Source organism: Mus caroli, unplaced genomic scaffold (genome assembly GCF_978045245.1).
Source record: "Mus caroli unplaced genomic scaffold, Mus_caroli_1 scaffold_12, whole genome shotgun sequence".
Lineage (NCBI taxonomy): Eukaryota > Metazoa > Chordata > Mammalia > Rodentia > Muridae > Mus > Mus caroli.
This window is the reverse complement of record NW_028227267.1, coordinates 946,690-968,882: the sequence shown is the minus strand read 5'-3', so window position 1 is coordinate 968,882 and position 22,193 is coordinate 946,690. Positions and strand designations below refer to the sequence as shown.

General features: G+C 43.3%; 3 protein-coding genes across 7 annotated transcripts in view; 1 reads left to right on the top strand and 2 right to left on the bottom strand.

Moving 5' to 3' along the window:
* Positions 1-2,534: 2,534 nt before the first annotated feature.
* Rpl15 (ribosomal protein L15) lies at positions 2,535-5,771 on the bottom strand. Of its 3 annotated transcripts, none has more exons than XM_021181198.3 (4): positions 5,680-5,771; positions 5,001-5,182; positions 4,634-4,770; positions 2,535-4,019 (listed from the first exon to the last, which is right to left on the bottom strand). In XM_021181198.3, the coding sequence occupies exons 2-4, from the start codon at positions 5,170-5,172 to the stop codon at positions 3,714-3,716; spliced, it is 615 nt and encodes a 204-aa protein (XP_021036857.1). In that variant the 5' UTR covers positions 5,173-5,182; positions 5,680-5,771; the 3' UTR covers positions 2,535-3,713. The 3 variants fall into 3 exon arrangements, with proteins under 3 accessions (XP_021036857.1, XP_085684458.1, XP_085684460.1); XM_085828332.1 differs by having other exon boundaries at positions 5,544-5,693; XM_085828334.1 differs by lacking the exon at positions 5,680-5,771 and adding an exon at positions 5,566-5,679.
* A 91-nt stretch (positions 5,772-5,862) lies between these two features.
* Nkiras1 (NFKB inhibitor interacting Ras like 1) lies at positions 5,863-21,724 on the top strand. Of its 3 annotated transcripts, none has more exons than XM_021181201.3 (4): positions 5,863-5,925; positions 12,789-12,899; positions 14,415-14,656; positions 18,285-21,724. In XM_021181201.3, exons 2-4 carry the CDS (start codon positions 12,806-12,808, stop codon positions 18,525-18,527), a joined length of 579 nt encoding a protein of 192 aa, XP_021036860.1. In that variant the 5' UTR covers positions 5,863-5,925; positions 12,789-12,805; the 3' UTR covers positions 18,528-21,724. The 3 variants fall into 3 exon arrangements, with proteins under 3 accessions (XP_021036860.1, XP_021036859.1, XP_021036861.1); XM_021181200.3 differs by having other exon boundaries at positions 5,897-6,044; XM_021181202.3 differs by lacking the exon at positions 5,863-5,925 and adding an exon at positions 5,933-6,116.
* The window catches only part of LOC110308876 (ubiquitin-conjugating enzyme E2 E1), a 52,095-nt gene continuing 51,249 nt past the window's right edge, over positions 21,348-22,193 (bottom strand). Inside the window, exon 6 of the mRNA XM_021181199.2 lies at positions 21,348-21,870. Coding sequence (XP_021036858.1) covers positions 21,773-21,870 — 98 coding nt within the window. The 3' untranslated portion in view covers positions 21,348-21,772. The remainder of the gene's footprint in view (positions 21,871-22,193) is intronic.

Here is a 22,193-nt window from a genome sequence, read left to right as displayed (position 1 = left end):
TAAGGGGACCATTATTGCCTTAGTAACTGGCCTACTGCTGTGAAGAGACACCATGACCAGACAACTTATAAAAGAAGTCATTTGAGGAGCTTGATTAGTTTCAGAGGGTGAGTACATGGCCATCAGAATGGGTAGCATGGTGACAGGTCGACAGGAGGGCATAGTTCTGGAGCAATAGCAAAACTCTGCATGAGCTAAAAAAAAAAAAAAAAAAAAAAAAAATACAGACAACTAAGCATTAACAAGTTAGAGAACGGATTATGTTCAAAAATGGGAAGAAAGCTGGGCGCGGTGGCGCACGCCTTTAATCCCAGCACTCGGGAGGCAGAGGCAGGAGGATTTCTGAGTTCAAGGCGAGCCTGGTCTACAAAGTGAGTTCCAGGACAGCCAGGGCTACACAGAGAAACCCTGTCTTGAAAAACCAAAAAAACAAAACAAAAAAATGGGAAGAATATTGAAATTTGCTTTGTGATATTAATGATGGGTGTGTTACCCGTGATGAGTTAATTTGCAACAGATTTGAACTAGGGATCAAGAATACAGATGATGGTCTTTTCTAAATGTTTTAGTTATTCTCTGTGTAGTTCTGGCTATCTTGGAACTCACTCTGTAGACCATGCAGGTTGACTTCAAACTCAGAATTCCACCTGCTTCTACCTTCTGAGTGCTGAGATTAAGGACATGCACGACCACACCCAGCAGCAGCAGCAGCAGTAGCAGCAGCAGCAGCAGCAGCAGCAGCATGCATTGAGGGATTTGTGAAGCCTAAAGCATAGACCAACTATATATCTTGGGAGTAGATTTGTTGCTGTGGGTTTTTCTGGGGCGTGTAAGACTATTGAGCTAGGGTATTGCTACATAGTCCAGGCTGGGCTGGAATCCATAGCATTCTTATTTCAGCCTCCCAAATGCTGGCATTATAGACGCACACTAGGGCCAGTGTGAGATATTTTTAAAGGAAGCAGTGTTTCCTACTAACCCTCTATTTGTAGCATACTTCTATGTAGACATTGCACACTTGTCAGAGCTCACTGAAGGCCAATAATTAAAATCTTCTAACTGGCCAGCCTTCCTAACACTGGACTAATAAACTTCTAAAAATAAGCAAAGGACTTAATATGTATAATATCCTACCATTTCAGAAAGAATAAACAATAAGTAATACATTTTACTGTCTCCTGAACCAGGTGTGATGTATGTAATCCCAACAATACTGAACTGCTGCTAATTTGAGGCCAGTTTGGGACCCATAGGAAGGCAGTCTTAACAGCAAAGTATTTCTTGTAGGGTAGTGTTTGTCCAGTACACGCAAGGTACTAAATTCCATCCCTAGGATCATGTAAACTTACGTTAGCAGATGTGGTGACAAACACTGAGTTTCTATACTCAGAAGGTGGAACATCAGTTTAAGGTCTGTTGCTATGTCAAAATCTAAATAAAATTGATTATACCAATTGCCTCCAGGGCAATAACCTGGGAGGCATATTCCTGAGAATAAAAGATTTGTACCCAGTGAAGGTACATCTCTTTCTCTGAGACAGGCTGTCTGTGAAGCCCTGGAACTCATTCTATAGATCAGACTGGCCTTGAGCTCAAGAGATCAATTGGCCTCTGCTGGTATTAAAATTGTATGCCGCCACCACCTGAAGGCAGACTTAATGCAATGCCGACTACCTACAGCCTTTTCTAAGACACTGTACTACTGATCCTCCTGCCAAGTGTGAGGGTAAAAGGTGTATACTATCCTGAGCTATAATTTGTCATTTTGAGTACACCACTTATATTCTTTATTGTAAAACAGGAACAGCATACATACCTATTGAGTTGAGATCAAGTACTATGCAAGCTGGGCATGCTTGTAATATCAGTACTGAGGGCCAACCTGAGTTATACTGTCTTGGGCTAGAGATGTCTCAATGGTTGAACATAAAGAACTGCATTTCTATACTGGAGAGATGGCTCAACAGTTAAGAACACCAACTGCTCTTCCAGAGGTCCTGAGTTCAATTCCCAGTAACCATATGGTGGCTCAAAACCAGCTGTAATGGGATCAGATGACCTCTTCTGGTGTGTCTCAAAGAAACCAAGAGTGTAGAGGCAGAGGTTGGTAGATCCAAGTTCCAGGATGGTTTGATCGATACAGCAAATTCTTTTCCAACCAGGAAATCCTTTTTCCTGACAATGTTGATGGATACCTGTTATGATCCCTAAACCTATACAAGGGAAGGCAGGAGTTAAAATGACCAGCTCAGCTTCATGAAAATGCTAATTTGCTATAAGCTTTTATCTTTCAGCAAAAAAAGGCCAGGATCAATTTAACAGGACTGCCATGTAGACAGATAAAGGCAAGTTTCTGTGACCAGGAAAGCAGGAAATCTTATCAGTGCTAAGGACTGAACTGAGCCACAGTATCAGGCCCAAGCAGTTTCCTAATTCTTAGGATACTATTACATGTTCTGTCAAATATGCTTGTCATTTCTACAATTAGTTATCCTTTCCAAGTTCATTTGCTTTAACATAAAAGATAACATAGGTCCACTTGTTTAACAGACATTTATTACTTTAGTTGACTTGAACAACCTCTATACAGTGACTTGTTTTGCTGAATAGAAAAGATAGGTCTCAAGATTTTGAGTCTAGTATTTTCTGGAAATCAAATCATCTGTTTAAAATCTCCAAAGGAAAATCAATTTAATAAAAGCATCAATTAGATTTTGATACCAAGCCAGCTGTTCAGGGACAATACTATTTCTTCCACATTCAAAATCACTTTGGGAAACTACTCCAAGGCATAGCACAAATAGAAATAAAAATGGTTATGTATGGCCTTTGTGAAATGTTAACATCCAGGCAGTTACCAGCTAAACTACCCATGGGTAGATTGTAAACAATGAAATAACACTACCAAAATGGACTATTCTTACCCATGATGAATTGACTGGAATAGAGAAAATTTCTCTATATTGTAGGCAGTCCTGGAACCGGAGAGCCGTCTGCCTCTGCACACACCAGCTGCTAGAAAAGCTTCATGTTTGCAAGCTTGATCAAACTTACTATATTTGCTTAGTTGCAACCACAACCAAGCTTACAAATCTAATGGAAATGATCTGCCCTAAATAAGCCCTACTACATCCAATGCTCAACCTTCACCATCTCCAAATCCACACTCTAGATCCAACAGAAAGTGAAACCTCTTCCAACAAATGTACCTGGTCTGCTGAAAATAACACTGGATTCAATTCTCAAAATGTGGGTTATAGTTGATCTCACTTTTCTATGCACAAAACAGGTTTTGAAACCCTTTCTTCCTACACGTTTCTAAGCAAAATCCAACTCTAAAGTTTGTACTCATCAAATTCGCAAGCAGCCACTTCAGTGAACCAGAAGATGCCATCATAAAGCTGTCAATTCTATCTCATGCACCAACACATCCAGAGTCAGTTTCAGGACTTTTTACCTTTTACAGGGTCTTACACACAGGACACCACTTGGCACAAACACTATATACACTTAATCTCATAAGCAGATAATGCAAAGTACATTAGAAACAAGATATGCCATCACCTGCAGTTTCAATTATTACACTTTGACTTCTACATTTTCACAAAACACTCATGACAATCTGTAGACTAGTTTTAACAAATAACACCTTTAAGCAGAAATGACTGTCCTAAATCGTTTATTGGATATGAATTTTACAAATATCACGTGTATTAGCGGTAACGGTGAAGCTGGAGAGTATTGCGCCTTCTCCAGGCTGCACGGCGGGAACCACCAATAGTGTGGTGGAACTTGTGGCCCTTTCCAAGGCCACGGCTCTTTCGGCCAGCAGATGTCAGCCCACGCATCTCTCTGTGTTTGTGGACTGGTTTGGTGATCCACTGGGTGTCAGGATTTCTTCTGATAGCTTTATGGAACGGATCAATGAGGATAACCTCAAAAAATTTATATGTGGAATCTTCACCAACCCAGTAGGAATTCAGGACTCTCAAAGCCCCACAATGGCGCCCAGCTCTCTCCTAAAATATGGAGAGAAAGACCAGTCAGTTTCCTGTTAACTAAAATCCTTCTAACTCTAGGTCATAATACAGTTAAGACTGAAGCGGGCCAGTTCCCCACACACCTTAAGAAGTAGACTAGCTTACATGACAGACATGTAGACAAAAGCACATAACTTTTCTCCCTAAAATCAGACATGAAATTGAGTGCTGTCCTAGTCCCCTCAGTAATAGGCATCAAGCCCACAACCCTGTACACTAATTCAACAAATGAAAAAAAACAAAAAACAAAAAAACACAAGTTCTAGCTTATGGAAAGAGGCCTCCTACAACCATTTATCAACCTAAGAGTAACTGATCACAGAATATTAGCAATGTAAGTAAATAAAACAGAATGGCTCAAAATTTAAGTCTTCCAAAAGCATAGGTTCTGTAGAAACTAGTTCAGAAACCCAAATCCCTTTCAGCACACTCAAGCAGCACAACAGTAACAAATGAGTACTGGTAGTGATTAAGTACAAAACAACTCCATCTCCACCTTCTACCGAGGGAAACTCCACTGGCTTCCCCCGTTTCTTCCTAGCCTACCATTCCTAATGGGTTGTCAAGACAATCGATACTCCCCAACAACTCACCTCAGCAACAGACTGAAGGCTTCGGGCAAATTTCAGCTGGTTAACACCATGGTGGACAGGCTTGCCGTAAGTTGCACCCTTAGGAACTGGGCGTTTACGACCACCACGGCGGACACGAATCCTGTAAATGACATAGCCTACACAAACAAAACAACCCAGCCACCAATACGTTAGACTATGTTAAGACTTTCCAATGCTTCCTCTTAATTACAAAGATAGACTATGTAGACTAAAGTATATGTGTAACCTATATCACATTTAGCATAGCTAAATTAGGCAGGGTTTTTTTTGGGGGGAGGGGGCACTTCCAAACTGAGGCCCGCCTTCTGGGAGTGTTATAGACCACCCACACCGTGACCTCACGCACCTTGCTTAGCCTTGTACCCCAGTCTTCGAGCTTTATCAGGCCGGGTGGGGCGGGGAGCCCTGTGCAGCGCAGAGAGCTGGCGGTATTGCCAGCAGCGGACCCTCAGAAGAAAGCGCATCACGTCGGACTGCTTCTTCCTCCATAGCTCCTGGATGTATTTGTATGCACCCATCTTGGCTCACCTTTGAGAGGAAGAAGCAAATCGAAAGAGCGATCGCTGTCAAGGACATTGACTACGGCCGCTCCATCCGTCCTGGAGCCCCACCGTTCACGGGGAATGAGAAGGGCTCTACAGAGGCAGCAAGGCGCAGGACCGGCTGGACGGGACTGACTATCCCATACTCCGGGAGGCCGCCAGAACTGGCATCAGGGTTATAACCGCCACCGCGAGTAAGACCAGGAGAGCTTCGTCCCACCCGGGCGGCCTGATGAGAGGCAAGCCGAGGCCAGGCTTCCATCCCACGCCTCCTTCAGTCCCCGGCCCAGCTCGGATCCTGCCGCCATTGCGTCTCTCAAGCCTCCCGGACGGCGGCGTATTCGTACCCTCTCCACCCCGTATCCTCACTAGGCGCTCGTGCGAGGCAGAAGCTCCGAGGCCGTAGGGTCGCCGGGGTCGGATGGCTGAAGACTAGCGCGATTCGCGACGGATAGACACACAAACACCGCACAGCTGCCCTACCTGATGGCCGCCGCCAGAGGAAAGGAAGAAGCCTTTCTCCCACAATCCCTTTTGTGGCTCCTCCTCCCACCTCGGCAACCCTCCTTCCGGTGGGGCAGGGTAGCCGCACCGTGCTTCTTGGGGCTTGTAGTCCGGACATCCAACCTGGTGGGCGGAGTCAGGCTGGGACAGCCCGCCGCTTCCGGATGCTCTCCCAAGCTCTCAGCAGTGCTCCTGAGCAGCCAAGGCTGCGGAAAGTGAGAGGCGGTGAGTTCGCTTACGTCACTTCAAGGGCCGGGAGGAAGCAGGTCAGGGACCAGCTCCAGAGGGACGCCTTCGGACTGCGGTGACCGGCCTGCTGCTGTCTCACTGCCCTGCAGTGTCAGGTTGGTGTCTCCACCGGCGCTTCGCTCCGTGATCTCGGAGCACAGTGACCGCAGGACGGCCGTGACTTGGTGGTAGGCGAAGTGGCTGCACGCGTGGACCTTGCGTGTCCTTAAGGCCGGCCAGGGACTTTGGACTTGCGCGAACCAGGCTAGTGGGTGGACTGTGGTGCCCGTCCCCCTCCGACTTTTCCTGTGGTGGATGGGAGCCCCGAGGTGCCCGGAGACTTTATTTTATAGGCGTTTTTAGGATAGCAAATTGTTCATTTGCCAGGACCCGTTCCAGGAAGAAATGCCCAGATTGCTGGCATTCTGCACTGCGTTCTTTATTGAGACGTAATGGTGTATTGGAGTTTTTGTAGTTCCAGAATTTTCTGTTTTCATACAGTCGTGCGGTTTTAATAAACTACGCTTGTTTGTGGCTAAGGTTTGGGAATCATGTTTACCTTTTACATCAATCTGTGGTTCTGCTTATCTTTTAGAATAAATGGCAGCTTTAGCATTTTAAGAGTCCTCACCTGCCCTATTTAAAAATTCAACAGATATATCGCTTAATATGCGCGGAGCTTAGTCTCAGCTGCTGGTGATGCAGCTCAAACAACACACAAGTTCTAGCCTTGGGAGCAAGCGTTAACACTATGCTATGTATTGCTTTTGATGCCAAGTGTAAAGGATGCACATTGAAGGAGTGGAGGGGTATTGAGCGGTACAGTGATAATTGTCTCAGCGTCCTGGCAAGTGGAGCCTGGAGGAGGTGGGGGTGGGGTGGGGGTGGGGTGCGCGGGGGTGGGGGAGGGCAGTAACTGACTTTTTTCTCTTTTAAGCACATCTGGTGGAGCTTGCAAGTTACCATGGAGTGAAGGCTATGACTTCTCTTTTAGGACAGTCTTCAAAAAAATTTTAACGTTTATTTTTAGGCGATGTGTGTTTATTTATGTGTGTTTACTTGAATGTATGTTTGTGCACCACCACCTTTGTACCTGGGGCCCACTGAGGTAGGTGGAAGTGGTTGAAAACTTCCATGTAGGTGCTAGGAACTGAACCCTGGGGGCTCTGCAAGAGCCCCCAGTGTTCTAATTGCTGAGCCTCCTGGATATATATATATATATATATATATATATATGTTTTTTTTTTTTTTTAAATAATGCTGAAGAATAAATTACAAGTCTGTGAGTGTAGTTCAGTAGTAATGTGTTTCATTGATGTGAAGAGACACCATGACTTGGGCAACTTTTATAAAGGAAAACATTTACTTTGGGGCTGGCTTACAGTTTCAGAGGTTTAGTCCATTATTATAGCAGGAAACATGGCAGCATGCAGGCAAACATGGTGCTGGAGAAGGAGCTGAGAGCTCTACATCTTGATCTACAAGCAGCAAAGAGAGGTGTGCCTCACTGGGCATAGTTTGAGCATGGTAGATCTCAAAGCCCACCCCCATCCCCACCCCACAGTGACACTCTTCCTCTAACAAGGCCTTACCTTCTAATAGTACCTTTACTCTTTGGGTAAAAGATTGAAACACATGAGTTAGTGGGGCCATACTCTATTCAAACCTCCACAATGTGCTTAGTAGTTAGGAATCAGAAACCAAACCTCAAGGTTTTAAGTTGGGGTACGGATCGCTGAGAGGAAGGGTTAAAAGACAATGCAGACGAATACCAGGACTGAAGGGACTCTGGCCAGCTTGAGTGTATTGAGCGTGGCAATGGAAAAAGGCCTTGCCTTTCTCTCCCATTCCCTCTGCCTTTCTAAAAACCATTAGATTACATTTCTTTTTTTGGTTTTTCGAGACAGGGTTTCTCTGTGTAGCCCTGGCTGTCCTGGCACTCACTTTGTAGACCAGGCTGGCCTCGAACTCAGAAATCCGCCTGCCTCTGCCTCCCGAGTGCTGGGATTAAAGGCGTGCGCCACCACGCCCAGCTTAGATTACATTTCTAAAGCTAGCCACCAAGATCTAGTACCTTATTTGGCCACTTCCTTCTTCTGAGGCTATCAAGACTATCAAGGTCCGGGTATCAAAGTATTGAAGTCAAAAGGCCACTTTGGCTCACCTCATTAACATGCCCAATTAAAATTAAACACCTCATCCTAATACCAGATTATCCCTTATACCTTTATAAACCACCATTTACCTATGATGTCCAATTCCTTTCTATCCAGAGGCAGTCCTTTGCCCCTTCAGGACAAAGACCCATCCTTCCTCTCCCTTGTTCCTTTCCCCCTCCCACATCCTTTATCTCCTGACGTTGTCTCTATTCCCTGCTCTCTGTCCCTCTGGGTTAAATAAATCTCCTTTGTGTTAGAACTAGGTCTTGGGGGTCCAAACAGACAAAATCAGCAAGCAGTATTCTGGAATCACAGCCAAGAGGCTAGGAAACTACTGAATGATTCTGAGAATGAAAGTTAGATTTTGATTCTTTGAATAGTTTTTCTTGTTTCCACTTGGTTGATTTCACCCCTGAGTTTGATTATTTCCTGCCGTCTACTCCTCTTGGGTGAATTTGCTTCCTTTTGTTCTAGTGCTTTTAGGTGTGTTGTCAAGCTGCTAATGTGTGCTCTCTCTAGTTTCCTTTTGGAGGCACTCAGAGGTATGAGTTTTCCTCTTAGAAATGCTTTCCTTGCGTCCCATAAGTTTGGGTATGTTGTGGCTTCATTTTCATTGAACTCTAAAAAGTCCTTAATTTCTTTCTTTATTCCTTCCTTGACCAAGGTATCATTGAGAAGAGTGTTGTTCAGTTTCCGCGTGAAGGTTGGCTTTCTATTATTTATTTTGTTATTGAAGATCAGCCTTAGTCCATGGTGATCTGATAGGATGCATGGGACAATTTCAATATTTTTGTATCTGTTGAGGCCTGCTTTGTGACCAATTATGTGGTCAATTTTGGAGAAGGTACCATGAGGTGCTGAGAAGAAGGTATATCCTTTTGTTTTAGGATAGAATGTTCTGTAGATATCTGCCAGATCCATTTGATTCATAATTTCTCTTAGTTTCACTGTGTCCCTGTTTAGTTTCTGTTTCCATGATCTGTCCATTGGTGAAAGTGGTGTGTTGAAGTCTCCCACTATTATTGTATGAGGTGCAATGTGTGCTTTGAGATTTACTAAAGTTTCTTTAATGAATGTGGCTGCCTTTGTATTTGGAGCATAGATATCCAGAAGATGTCCCAACCGGTAAAAAGGACACATGTTCCACTATGTTCATAGCAGCCCTATTTATAATAGCCAGAAGCTGGAAAGAACCCAGATGTCCCTCAACAGAGGAATGGATACAGAAATTATGGTACATTTACACAATGGAGTACTACTCAGCTATTAAAAAGAATGAATTTATGAAATTCCTAGCCAAATGGATGGACCTGGAGGGCATCATCTTGAGTGAAGTAACACAATCACAAAAGAACTCACACAATATGTATTCACTGATAAGTGGATATTAGCCCAAAACTTAGGATACCCAAGATTTAAGATACAATTTGCTAAACGCATGAAACTCAAGAAGAATGAAGACCAAAGTGTGGACACTGTGCACCTTCTTAGAATTGGGAACAAAACACCCAGGGAAGGAGTTACAGAGACAAAGTTCGTAGCGGTGATGAAAGGATGGACCATTTAGAGACTGCCGTATCCAGGGATCCATCCCATAATCAACTTCTAAACGCTGACACCATTGCATACACTAGCAAGATTTTGCTGAAAGGACCCAAATATAGCTGTCTCTTGTGAGACGATGCTGGGGCCTAGCAAACACAGGAGTGGATGTTCACAGTCAGCTATTGGATGTATCACAGGGCTCCCAATGGAGAAGCTAGAGAAAGTACCCAAGGAGCTAAAGGGATCTGCAACCCTATTGTTGGAACAACATGATGTACTAACCAGAACCCCGGAGCTCTTGTCTCTAGCTGCATATGTATCGAAAGATGGCCTAGTCAGCCATCAATGGAAAGAGAGGCCCATTGGACTTGCAAACTTTATATGCCCCAATATAGGGGAATGCCAGGGCCAAAAGAATGGGAATGGGTGGGTAGGGAAGTGGGGGGCGCTATGGGGGACTTTTGGGATAGCATTGGAAACGTAATTGAGGAAAATATGTAATAAAAATATTAAAAAAATAAATAAATAAAAAAAAGTTAAAAAAAAAAAGAAAATATCTAATAAAAATACGGAGAAATTAAAAAAAAAAAAAAAAAAAGAAAGTTAGATTTTGCTGGGCGTGGTGGTGCAAGCCTTTGATCCCAGCACTTGGGAGGCAGAGGCAGGTGGATTTCTGAGTTCGAGGCCAGCCTTGTCTACAGAGTGAGTTCCAGGACAGCCAGGGCTACACAGAGAAACCCTGTCTTGAAAAACCCAAGAAAGAAAGTTAGATTTTAAAATTCTAACTTAAATGGTTTGAGGCTAAAAGAAAAGAGAAAAATGGAATAGAGAGACTAGTGAGGTTATGTTAGTTTCCCTAACAGCAATTACATATTTTTAATTTATGTTTATTTGTGCATTGATGTTTTTTCCTGCATGTATGTCTGACTGAGGGTGCCAGATCCTCTGGAACAGAAGTTACAGACATTGCGGGTCCTCTGGAAAAGTAGCTAGTACTCTAACTGCTGAGCCATCTTTCCAGCCCTAGCAATTACATTTTAAAATTTATTTTTCAGAGATAAAATTTTCTTTCTCTATTTTTGCTATGTAGTTTTAACTGTCCTGGAAACTTTATGTGTAGACTAGGCTAGCCTCATACCTTCAGAGACCCTCCAAGTTAACTCAGGTGAGGATGTTAATGGCTCAAATAAAACACTTATAATTTTACAGTTTGTAGATCAGAAGCATCACTAGGTTAAAAATCATGGTGTCAGGGAGAAGAAAATCAGCTCAAGGTCCCCCTGCATCCCTTGGCTCCTGGATTCGTGTTTTAGTCAGTCAGTCCCTCTCCTCTAAAACTTGTCTCATAAAGACACTTGTGCCCAGATCACAACCCTAGCCTTCAGCTCCTTGTCTCAAGGTTAATCCAGCCACACATGCTGTGATGGCTATTCCCAGTTATCAGCTTGATTATATCTGGAATGAACTTCAATCCAGAAATGGAGGACATAGCTGTGATCCAGATCTTGAGGCTGGAAGACACAGGCTTTTGATCCAAATTTTGACATGGAATGACATAGGCTTTTGATCTGAATCTTGAGGCCTAGTGGCTATGAAAAGCTTAAGCCCAGGAAGGTGGTAGACACCTTTAATCCCAGGAGACTGAGGCAAGCAGATCTCTGAGTTCAAGTCCAGCCTGGGACAGAGCAAGTTCCAAATAAAGAACAGTTTAGGTCCAGGTGTGGTGGTACACACCTTTCTTTAATCTGGGCCGTGCTTTCTGCTGGAGGCCTGCCTACACAAGGACATTGGAAGAAGGAAGACTCACTCTTTTCCACCTGCTTGCACTTACCTGCCAGCACATCTGTTGGAGTCTACTTCATGATTCCAGCTTATACAGAAGACCAGCTGAAATACCCACCCTCGTGAGGCTGAGCAACTACTAGATTCTTGAACTTCTCATTCACAACTTCTCATTGTTGGCTTAGTTGGGCTGCAGATTGTAAGTCATTCCTGTAATTTCCCTTAATACATAGAGACATTCTAGATTCTAGAGAACATTGACAGGCAAAATTTCTCTTAAAGTAAATTCTCAAAAAAGTTTCCAGGGTTAATTTGGGAGCATCTTTGGAAGGCCATTTCTATGGGGAACTGGAGAGATGGCTTACTGTTTTAAAGCACTGGCTGTTCTTTCAGAGGACCCTAGTTCCAGTACCCACATGGCAGTTCACAACTCTTTAACTCCAGTCCCAGGGGGTACTGGGAATTAAACTTAGGACCTCTGTAAGAGCAGCTAGTGCTCTTAACCAAGGAGCTCTTTCTATGTTTTTGCCTCCGAAGTGCTGGAATTAAAGGCTGTGCTACCATGCCTGTTTCCATTTGACTATGCACATGCATGGCTGTGTGAGCAAGCCCATGCGCAAGCATTAGTGCTTTGCCTGTATGTCTGCATAAGGGTGTTGGAAACTCTGGAACAGACCGTTGTGACCTACCATGTGGGTGCTGGGAATTGAAGCTGGGTCCTCTGAAAGAGCAGCTGGTGTTCTTAACCCCTGAGCCATCTCTCCAGCTCCCCATTTGACACTCTCCCCCACACAGGGTTTCTCTGTGTATCAGCCCTAGCTGTCCTTTGTAGACCAGGCTGGCCTCAAATTTACAGAGATCTTGCCCTTTGAGTGCTAGGATTAAAGACATTTTAACATTTTTGTTGCCTTTAATGAATCATTTTTCTTTTTACCTTCACTGTTGATAACTTGTCTTCTAGAAAAACAAAAGCCTTGAGGAAAATGTTACCTTACTAATGGTAATCCTCCTGCCTCAGCACCTTTCTATTCTAGAATGCTGTATTATAGGAAGGAGCAAGCCATGCCTAGAGATGAACATCCAACCTAGTTTTTTATCTACCGTGCATGGAACTGAGACAGATCATCCTCTACCTCCTGAGTACTGGGGTTACACACACCTCCATTTGGGTGATGTTATAGTCTATCCAGATGATCTCTGTGGCAATATATAAAATACCTCTTAACAGTGATCTCTCTAAGGGAGCAAATAGCTTGGGGACCAAAGTGTGGTAAGATGACCATATTCTGTATCTCGAGTTCTCCCTGTATTACTGGTTCAACGTAAACTTTAAGAGAAAGGACTTATTTCAAAGTCTCCTCATTCTCTCCACAGTGCTGCCCTAGGAGAAGATGGGAAAGGGTTGCAAGGTTGTCATTTGTGGGTTGCTGTCTGTTGGGAAAACTGCAATTTTGGAGCAACTCCTTTATGGGAATCACACTATTGGTAAGATTATCTTTCTTAGTTCCTTTCTAGATTCTGAAGCTGGTGGAAGGAGCTTGTTGCTCATACTAACTGGTGTAAAAGAGTAAGTAAGGACAAGTAAATTGGGTTCTGTTGACATTCAGCAGTGCTTGCTAAATGTTCTGTACATGTTAGAAACAAATGGTAAGTAGAAATGAGTCATATGAAAATGGGGTCCTGTGTACTTGCCTCAGGCGTGGGTCTAGGAATCATAGGGTCTCTGAGGTGGCAACATCAAGTGACAATGTTCTTCAGACATAGCATGCTGATGCTGCTAGTTAGGCTTAAAAATGAAGAAATGGAGCCAGACAGTGGTGGCGCACACCTTTAATCCCAGCACTTGGGAGGCAGGGCAGGCAGAATTCTGAGTTCAAGGCCAGCCTGGTCTACAGAGTGAGTTCCAGGACAGCCAGGGCTACGCAGAGAAACCCTGTCTCGAAAAACAAAAACCAGAAAACCAAAAAAGACAAAAAAAGAAAGAAAGAAAGAAAGAAGGAAAGAAAGAGAGAAATGGCTGTTTGCTTGCTACAGTATGACCTAATTTGTAAGTGGGAATTATCTCATTCATTTATTCCTTTAATGAATAAGCTATTTCATCATCTCTGTATCACACTTCATGTTATGGTGCTTTGTCGAGTTCAGAGGTGAAGAAGATGGCATTTTTGCCTTTACTGAGGTCATGGTTTTGGCAAAGAAGATAACCTGTGGGTTAAAATGAAATGATGTTTATGTAAATACAGATCTGAGCATTTCTTTCTGGCAGGTACACATTTTATCTTTTATTAACCATTTTGGTGACCCACCTTTCTGTAGACCAGGCTGATCTGGAGCTCAGAGACTGCCTGCCTCTGGCTCCTGCGTGCTGGAAAGGAAGGCGTGTGATATCTCCACCACTGACACCACCTGGCTAAGAAATAATTTTTTTTAAATTAAAGAAAATTATTGTATGTTTGGGTGAGGAGGGGGCATGCATAAAGATTAAGGGTCTGGAGAGATGGCTCAGTAATTAAGAGCACTGACTATACTCTTCCAAAGGTCCTGAGTTCAATTCCCAGCAACCACTTGGTAGCTCACAACCATCTGTAATGTGATCTGATGATCTCTTCTGGTGTGTCTGAAGACAACGACAGTGAGTTCAGACTTAAAAAAAAAAAAAAAATTAAAGGGTGACCATTTGGAGCTAGTTCTCACCGACCTTTCAATGGGCCCCAGGAATTGAACTCAAAATACCAGCAAGCTTGAGAGCCACGTTGATGGTCCAAAACATATATTTAGAAAAACAAGACACATTTGGATGAATAACTACCTTTCATTTTGAAGAAATTAGTAGACATATGGTCATTACATGGGGTGCAGGGAAAACCTAGAAAACCAGCCTCAGAAAGCGTGTGAGCTGGGAATAACTCACTCTGTAGCCTTAGCTGGCCTAGAGTTTATAGAACTCTGCTTGTCTCTGCCAGTGAGTGTTGCCCGACTGACCCTGGCTCCTTAACGCAGGGATGGAAGACTGTGAAACGCTGGAAGACGTGTACATGGCATCTGTAGAGACAGACCGTGGGGTGAAGGAGCAGCTGCACTTGTATGACACCCGAGGCCTGCAGAAAGGTGTGGAGCTGCCAAAGCATTACTTCTCATTTGCTGATGGCTTTGTTCTTGTGTATAGTGTGAATAACCTCGAGTCCTTCCAAAGAGTGGAGCTTCTGAAGAAAGAGATTGATAAGTTCAAAGACAAAAAGGAGGTAAGTGGCTGTTTAGTTACCGGGTGTGAAGTCTGATGCTGTTAGAGTGGTAATGTGCATTCAGTGTAGTTTACACGTTTAAAGCTGTTCAGTTATACTGACTGTCTTAGTCAGGGTTTTACTGCTGTGAACAGACACCATGACCAAGGCAAGTCTTATAAAAACAACATTTAATTGGGGCTGGCTTATAGGTTCAGAGGTTGAGTCCATTATCATCAAGGTGGGAGCATGGCAGTATTCAGGCAGGCATGCGCAGGCAGAGCTGAGAGTTCTATGTTTTCATCCAAAGGCTGCTGCTAGTGGAAGACTGACTTCCAGGTAACTAGGGTGAGGGTCTTAAGCACACACCCACAGTGACACTCCTATTCCAACAAGGCCACACCTCCAAATGGTGCCACTCCATGGCCCAAGAATATACAAACCATCACATTCCACTTCCTGGCCCCTATGGGCCCCTTGACTTGTTCAAACACACCAGTCTATGGGGGCCATACTTAACATAATGCAAAATGCATTTAGTCCAACTTTCAAATTCCTCATAGTCTATAGCAGCCTCAGCAATGAAGTCTAAAGTTCAAGGTCTCTTCTGAGATTCATCCAATCACTTAACTGTAATCCCCAAAGAAAGACAAGAAACCAGTTGGGCAAATGCCAAACTCTGCATCTCCATGGCTGATGTCAAAGCGGGTCTTCAGATCTCCACTCCTTTTTCATCTTTGTTGACTGCAACAAACTGCTTTCTCCTGGGCTAGTTCCACTCCCTGTTAGAAGCTTTCCTCAGCATGTATCCCATGGCTCTGGCATCTTTAACATCTTTGAGTCTCCAAGGCAATTTCAATGTTAAAGCTTCTTGTTTCAGTATCTGGGATTCCACTTGATCTTTTGGACTCCTCCTAAGGGCTAGCATCACTTCTCCAGCTCTGCCCTCTGTAGCACTCTAAGCTTATGTTGATCCATTCCACTACGGCTGCTGTTCTTGGTGATCTCCAAGTGTATTGACATCTCCAATACACTGGGGTGTTCTACTCCAACTAGGCTTCACCAATAGCCTCTCATAGGCTTTCTTCATGGTGTCAAGCCTCAAATTCTTTGCATGATCCCTTCAGTACTCGGCCATCAACTATAGCTGAGGTTACATCTTCTCCAATGGCCTTCCATGTCCTCTCACAGTACCAAGCCTCAGCTGTTCTTCATGACACTTTCATGCCTTCAAAACTAGTACCACCTGGGTAACTCTTACGCATTACCAAGTCCAGCTGCAGCACGAGGTACAATCTTGGCTATATCTGGAACACAGCTTCTTTGTGCTTCCAGAAAACAATTCCCAGAAGATTTTACCTCAGTGATAATGGTCTCTTCTTAATCGTTGCTAATTTCTTAGCTCCAGCTAACCAGCATCAATTGTCCCAGTAGTTCCTTCCATTCTTAACTCTAGAACCAGAGCCACATGGCTGAAGCTGCCAAGTTCCTCTGCTTGCAGGAACTAGAACATGACTATTACATTGTCACTGGCTTTCTGTTTTCCAAATCCTTCACTGCCTAAGCTTGGCTGTCCTGGATCTTGCTCTGTAGATTGACCTTGAACGCAGAGATCTGCATGCCTGTCTCCTGGGATTAAAGGTGTGTACCACCATGCCTGGTTCTAAATTTAGCTGGGTAGGATCTTGCTCCAAGATCCCACACCCTTAATCTGTTATCTCCTAGAACACAGGATTTTGCTCCATTTCACTTAATGATACCCCTTTAAATACTTGAACCATATATTTTATATTTTTTCTTTCTAAGCTTGCTATGCTTGTTCGAACTTCTTCATAAGACTTAACCAGAGAACAAAGTCTTTGCTGGACTTTTTTGACACTTCCTTTGTCAGTGCACTTAATCTGAGTCTCTTCACCTTAGTCTCAGGCAGACTTTTCAGACAAGGGCAAAAAGTAGCCACATTCTTCACCAAAATACCACAAAAACAGTCTTTATGCCACATTCTGAAATTCTTCTCCTTTGAAATCTCTTGGGCCAGGTCAACACAGTTCAAATCACTCCCAGCAACAAAGTCTTCCATATTCCTACCAAGATGACCCATTAAGCCCCATTTAAAGCATTCCACTGCTTTCCAAATCCACATTCTTTCAAATAAAACATGGTCAGGCCTATCACAGCAATACCCCACTCCTGGTACCAAGTTCTGTCTTAGTTAGGGTTTTACTGCTGTGAACAGATACCATGGCCAAGGCAAGTCTTATAAAAACAACATTTAATTGGGGCTGGCTTACAGACTCAGAGGTTAAGTCCATTATCATCAAGGTGAGAGCATGGCAGTATCCAGGCAGGCATGGTGCAGGCAGAGCTGAGAGTTCTAAGTCTTCATCCAAAGGCTGCTAGTGGAAGACTGACTTCCAGGCAACTAGGGTGAGGGTCTTAAACCCACATCCACAGTGACACTCCTATTCCAACAAGGTGGCACCTCCAAATGGTGCCACTCCACGGCCCAAGAATATACAAACCGTCACACTGGCAGTATCTGCAAACACAGTGTGCATGACTGGCCAAGCCCATGAAGCACAGTGCTCGCCCTGCGTCTCTTGCTGTCCCTCTGTGTTACTCTGTTCAGGGTATGTTTCCTAGCTCCCTAGCTCAGGTACTGTATAACTCAGTCATGTGGGGGTCATTTGTCTCATCTTCAACCTCGACACATACACACAGAAGCTTAGTGAGTCAGCACCAGCTCCTCCCTGTTTGCCACTTTCTTGTTACTTGGAATTCACTAATCTCAGATCTTCTTTACATGTCACCTCAGCTCAGTCAGCAACCTCGGAGCCATACAGCACCCACATTAATTAATAGTCAGCTCTATGGCTTAGCCCAGATTCTTACATTTTATGTATTTGCTTGTTTGCTTTGTTTTTGTTTTTTTTTCGAGACAGGGTTTCCCTATATAGCCTTGGCTGTCCTGGAACTCTGTAGACCAGGCTGGCCTAGAACTCACAGATATCCTCCTGCCTCTGCCTCCCAAGTACTAGGATTAAAGGTGTACACCACCATGCCTGGCTGATTGGCTATCTTTTTTTTTTTTTTAGACAGAGTTTCACTTTGTAGTCCTGGCTGTCCTGGAACTCACTTTGCAGACCAGGCTTGCCTCGAACTCAGAAATTCACCTGCCTCTGCCTCCCAAGTGCTGGGATTAAAGGCATGTGCCACCACGCCCAGCTGATTGGCCATCTTTTAAAAAATGTTAAAAACTTATTTTTAATTATGTATGTGTGGGGAGGTGGGAGGAATTATATGCATGAATGCAGGTGCCTGTGGAGGCCAGAAGAGAGCCCTGTTGTCATATTTGTCACATCTGAGGGTTCCCCCTGACAGCTGAGGATTAGGGCTTCATACTTGGTAGGTAAGTTCTGTACTTCCCCAACTTGTTTTTAGACAAGGTTTAACTAAATTGCCCAGACTGGCCTTGAACTTGCAATCTTCCTAGTTCAGCTCCAGAGCAGCTGAGTTTACTGCTTTCTTTTCCTCAGTATCATCTACGTAAAGCAGTTTGCTAATTGGAAGAGAAGTAATTACTTACACAGTTTTCCTGTAAACTGCTATGGATGGTTACTATTGTGGTCTTTGGTCATTTTTTGTCCAGGTGGCAATCGTTGTGTTAGGAAACAAACTGGACCTTTCTGAGCAGAGACAGGTGGATGCTGACGTGGCACAACAGTGGGCAAGAAGTGAGAAAGTCAAGCTGTGGGAGGTGACAGTGACAGACCGGAGGACACTGATTGAGCCCTTCACTTTACTGGCCAGCAAGCTTTCTCAGCCCCAGAGCAAATCCAGCTTCCCTTTGCCTGGGAGGAAAAACAAAGGGAACTCCAATCCCGAAAACTGAGTCAAGCCTTGAAATGTCTATAGCCTGGCACAAGGTTACGATTTAACATGGCCCTTCACAGATCACCTCTGGGCCTAATGGAACCCCTAAGTGGTAATTTAATGCACTTTATAATTAAGTTAATTACTTTATAATTAACCTAGTTTATTGCTGTTGGACATTATTTTGTCTTTATTTGAAACCTGTTCTTATTTTGTTATTTATTCTGCACTTGTCAATAATAGCAAAATAAAATTTAGAGTATGCAGTATACCATGGGAACTCTTCCAGCTTGTCAGACTCTCATACTCGTTGTAATTTTATGCAAATGCATTATCTTTCCATAAACGCATGAATAACAGAGGTGGCTGGGCTCGCTTGGCAAAGGACCTTCCCCACTGAGTCATCTTAACAGGCCCAGAACTCTTGTTTTACACAGGGCTAGAGAGACTGCTCAGCAGGTAAGGCTGATGCCTTGCAGAAGAGCCGGGTCCAACTTCTAGCACCTATAACAGATTCCAAGGGATTCAGTGTCTTCTCTTGGTTTCTTCAGACATTTCATACACTTAGTGCTCATATATACATGCAGGGAAAATCACTCATACACATAGAATAATATCTAAACTTTTTTAAAGGTTAATTATCTTAAGATTATAAAGCTTGGCAATTGCTTTATGTACCTAATTTGTCCCAATAACAATTTGGATCTCTGTGAGTTAAATTCTCAGTTTACAGAGGCTTTGCTGAACAGAACAAAAGTGGTGGTTTTGTTTTGCTCTATTAAGTATTAAGATCTTAGGGTTAGGATGAGGTGCTTTTGTATTCAGTGCCCTGATTTTATTCTATAAGCTAGGCCTGTGCTGGTGATAAAATTAAATACTAGAGGGTCTTTTGAAAATGGCTAGAGTGAAGAACGGGGAAACATCTCTTTTCTTCTAATAACCTTACCATATACAATAAAAAACCAGAAATAGACTTACCATTAGTTTTCCATATAAATCTGAGTTTACAATTTAATTTATGGAAAATCTTACCAAGATCTGGGCATTGTATTAAAAAAGATTGCCAACCCTATACGAAGAACTAGGAAATAAGTTGTTTAGTGTTTTCAACTGTAAATAATTTTTAACCATTTAACTGAAAAGCAAAATATGAAACAAGGTATAGTAAAGAATTCATTAAGTATGGAACCTTCAACCATCAGCATTGCTGCTGCTTGCTTTGCTGTTGGTGGTACTGTAGACTGAACTCAAGGCTTCACACCGTATCATTAGCCTTTTTGAGGAAGGGTTTGTTTGTTTGTTGGTTTTTCGAGACAGGGTTTTTCCCTGTAGCTCTGGCTGTCCTGGAACTCATTCTGGAGACCAGGCTGGCCTTGAACTCAGGAATCAGTCGGCCTCTGCCTCCCAGGTACTGGGATTAAAGGTGTGTGCCACCACTGCCTGGCGAGAAAGGGTCTTAATAAATTACCCAGGCTTTGAACTTGGAATCTTTGTGCCCAGACACCCTGAATACTGGGATTACAGCCACCCGGTTTGCCCTTCATCCCACTAAACACTGGCTGGTTGGAACTATGTAGACCAGGCTAGCCTTGATCTCAAGTCCTCCTCAGCTGGGATTAAAGTTCTGTACCATTATACAGTCTTGGCCAAGTCTTTTTTTTAAAAAAACATACTTTTTTGGTTATCCCTCAGGTTAAGTCAGCCTGCCCTTCCAGGTATTTATCTTTCGGTTTTTTCTTCTGATATATTTTATATAGATTCTGCCTGGAGTTTCTGTTTTTTCTTTTGGCTGCATTTAGATCTTGTGCTTTAAAATACATGGAATTGTTTATGTAATTAAACTGCCTTTTGAGACAGGGTGTCATGTAGCCTAGGCTAGTCTCACACCCAGTGTGTAGCTGAGGATGACTTTGCACTTTAATCCTCTGGCATCCACTCACCCTGGGATGAAGGTGTGAATGCTGTTATGCTCAGCTTTCACTTGAATGAGTCTGGAGCAATAGCCAGCAGCAGTACTACTGAGTCATGGAGCCTGCTCTGCAAGATGAGCACCAGCTCACCAGAGTGGCTCATTTCTCCTGTGTCTGCTGCCACTTCATCTGCAGATCAGAAAATGCTTTGAGCAACAGGCATTGAGTATATCTTTGAAGCTTAGCTGGCTTACACTGTTTATTGGGTTTTTATTAATTTTGTTTTGTTTTTTGAGACAGGGTTTCTCTGTGTAGCCCTGGCTGTCCTGGAACTCACTCTGTAGACCAGGCTGGCCTCAAACTCAGAATTCTGCCTGCCCTGCCTCCCGAGTGCTGGGATTAAAGGCGTGCGCCACCACTGCCTGGCTGTTTATTGTTTTTAAGATATCTCCAGGGGGCTAAAGAGATGGCTCAGGGGTTAAGAGCGCTGACTATCCAGAGGTCCTGAGTTCAATGCCCAGCAACCACTTGGTGGCTCACAACCATATGTAACAGGATCTGATGCCCTCTTCTGGTGTGTCTGAGGACAGCTACAGTGTCTTTATTTATACACATAAATAAAGTCGTAAAAAGACATCTCCAAAATGTGCTGTGTAAGTATCAGTTCTGGCATATATTAAGTGATAAGTATTCCTTAACCTGCTTTCAGAAGCAAAGACTGCAGAGAGGAAATGAACACAGCAGGGTCAGTAGTTGTTCTTAATATTGTTTATTAGCACAAATGCAGACATAAGAAGTCTAAACCAATTGACTGAACAATTCCTATTCCACACTTACAGTTAACAGCTTAAGGTATTTCACTACAGGTTTCCACAAATCGTGATTCAACCCTTGAAGTAATTTGCATATAAGATAAAATACATTAACTACATGGTGTCTTGTAGCCAGGTGTCCATTTTACATATACGAGGTAACAAACTCATCTTTGCAAACTTGTTAAATACCATTGTTTCCTTTTAAGAAGGAAAAACAAATTCCATTTTTTTTTTAACAAGAAAATAGGACTTTACATAAATGACATGTACCTATACAAATTTAAGCTGATCAATGGAACACAAGTATCTACACATGCTTTCTTTTGTACTAAAAGTCAGCTAATCTTGCAAAGTTTCAGCTCTAAAAGTCGCTATTACCAGTTTGTCTACTGTAGCAAGATACCTTAAGTTACAACAAAATCCTGGGAAGTAAGACTGAATAATATCTGATATAGAAATAGCCTACTCTTTACCAACTCCCACCCCCACCCTTTCAAAATCATAAGCAGCTCTCTTCTGTGACAGACTGAAAACCCAGTTTATGTAGCGTATCTCTTGGTCCACTGTCTGGCCATTCTGTCGTGCTCTGCTCTGTTGGTCATGTACTGAGTGGCAATACTTCCCACCAAAGGGTCGGCTGGAAGAAAAATATGTTTGTTACTTTGGAGAAAGAAAATCAGACACTTTGCCCATGTCTGAAACACTTGTTGTCAGAAGGTGTTTTCTTCTAATCTTTAAAAACAGTTTTTAAAAAGGTTTATTTTATGTTTTTGGGTACTCTGCAGGTTATGAATGTGGGCCCCTAGTGGGTGCTGGGAGCTGAACCCCTCTGCAGGAACACTTGCTCTTCAGCTGGGCCTCTGTTTTAGCCCTTCTAATCTTATCTAGAAGGGTGGGAGGAGTGGCCTTGGCTTTATTTTCTTATTCTTCTTTAGTTCTCTCCCAACAAGTGACACTCTT

Coding starts and splice junctions, on each gene's coding strand:
- Nkiras1 (XM_021181201.3), top strand. CDS start 12,806: ATGGGAAAGGGTTGCAAGGTTGTCATTTGTGGGTTGCTGTCTGTTGGG. Junction 12,900..14,414: donor TTATGGGAATCACACTATTG/GTAAGATTATCT, acceptor TCCTTAACGCAG/GGATGGAAGACTGTGAAACG. Junction 14,657..18,284: donor AGTTCAAAGACAAAAAGGAG/GTAAGTGGCTGT, acceptor TTTTTTGTCCAG/GTGGCAATCGTTGTGTTAGG.
- Rpl15 (XM_021181198.3), bottom strand. CDS start 5,172: ATGGGTGCATACAAATACATCCAGGAGCTATGGAGGAAGAAGCAGTCC. Junction 4,771..5,000: donor GGGGTACAAGGCTAAGCAAG/GTGCGTGAGGTC, acceptor TTGTTTGTGTAG/GCTATGTCATTTACAGGATT. Junction 4,020..4,633: donor GCCTTCAGTCTGTTGCTGAG/GTGAGTTGTTGG, acceptor TCCATATTTTAG/GAGAGAGCTGGGCGCCATTG.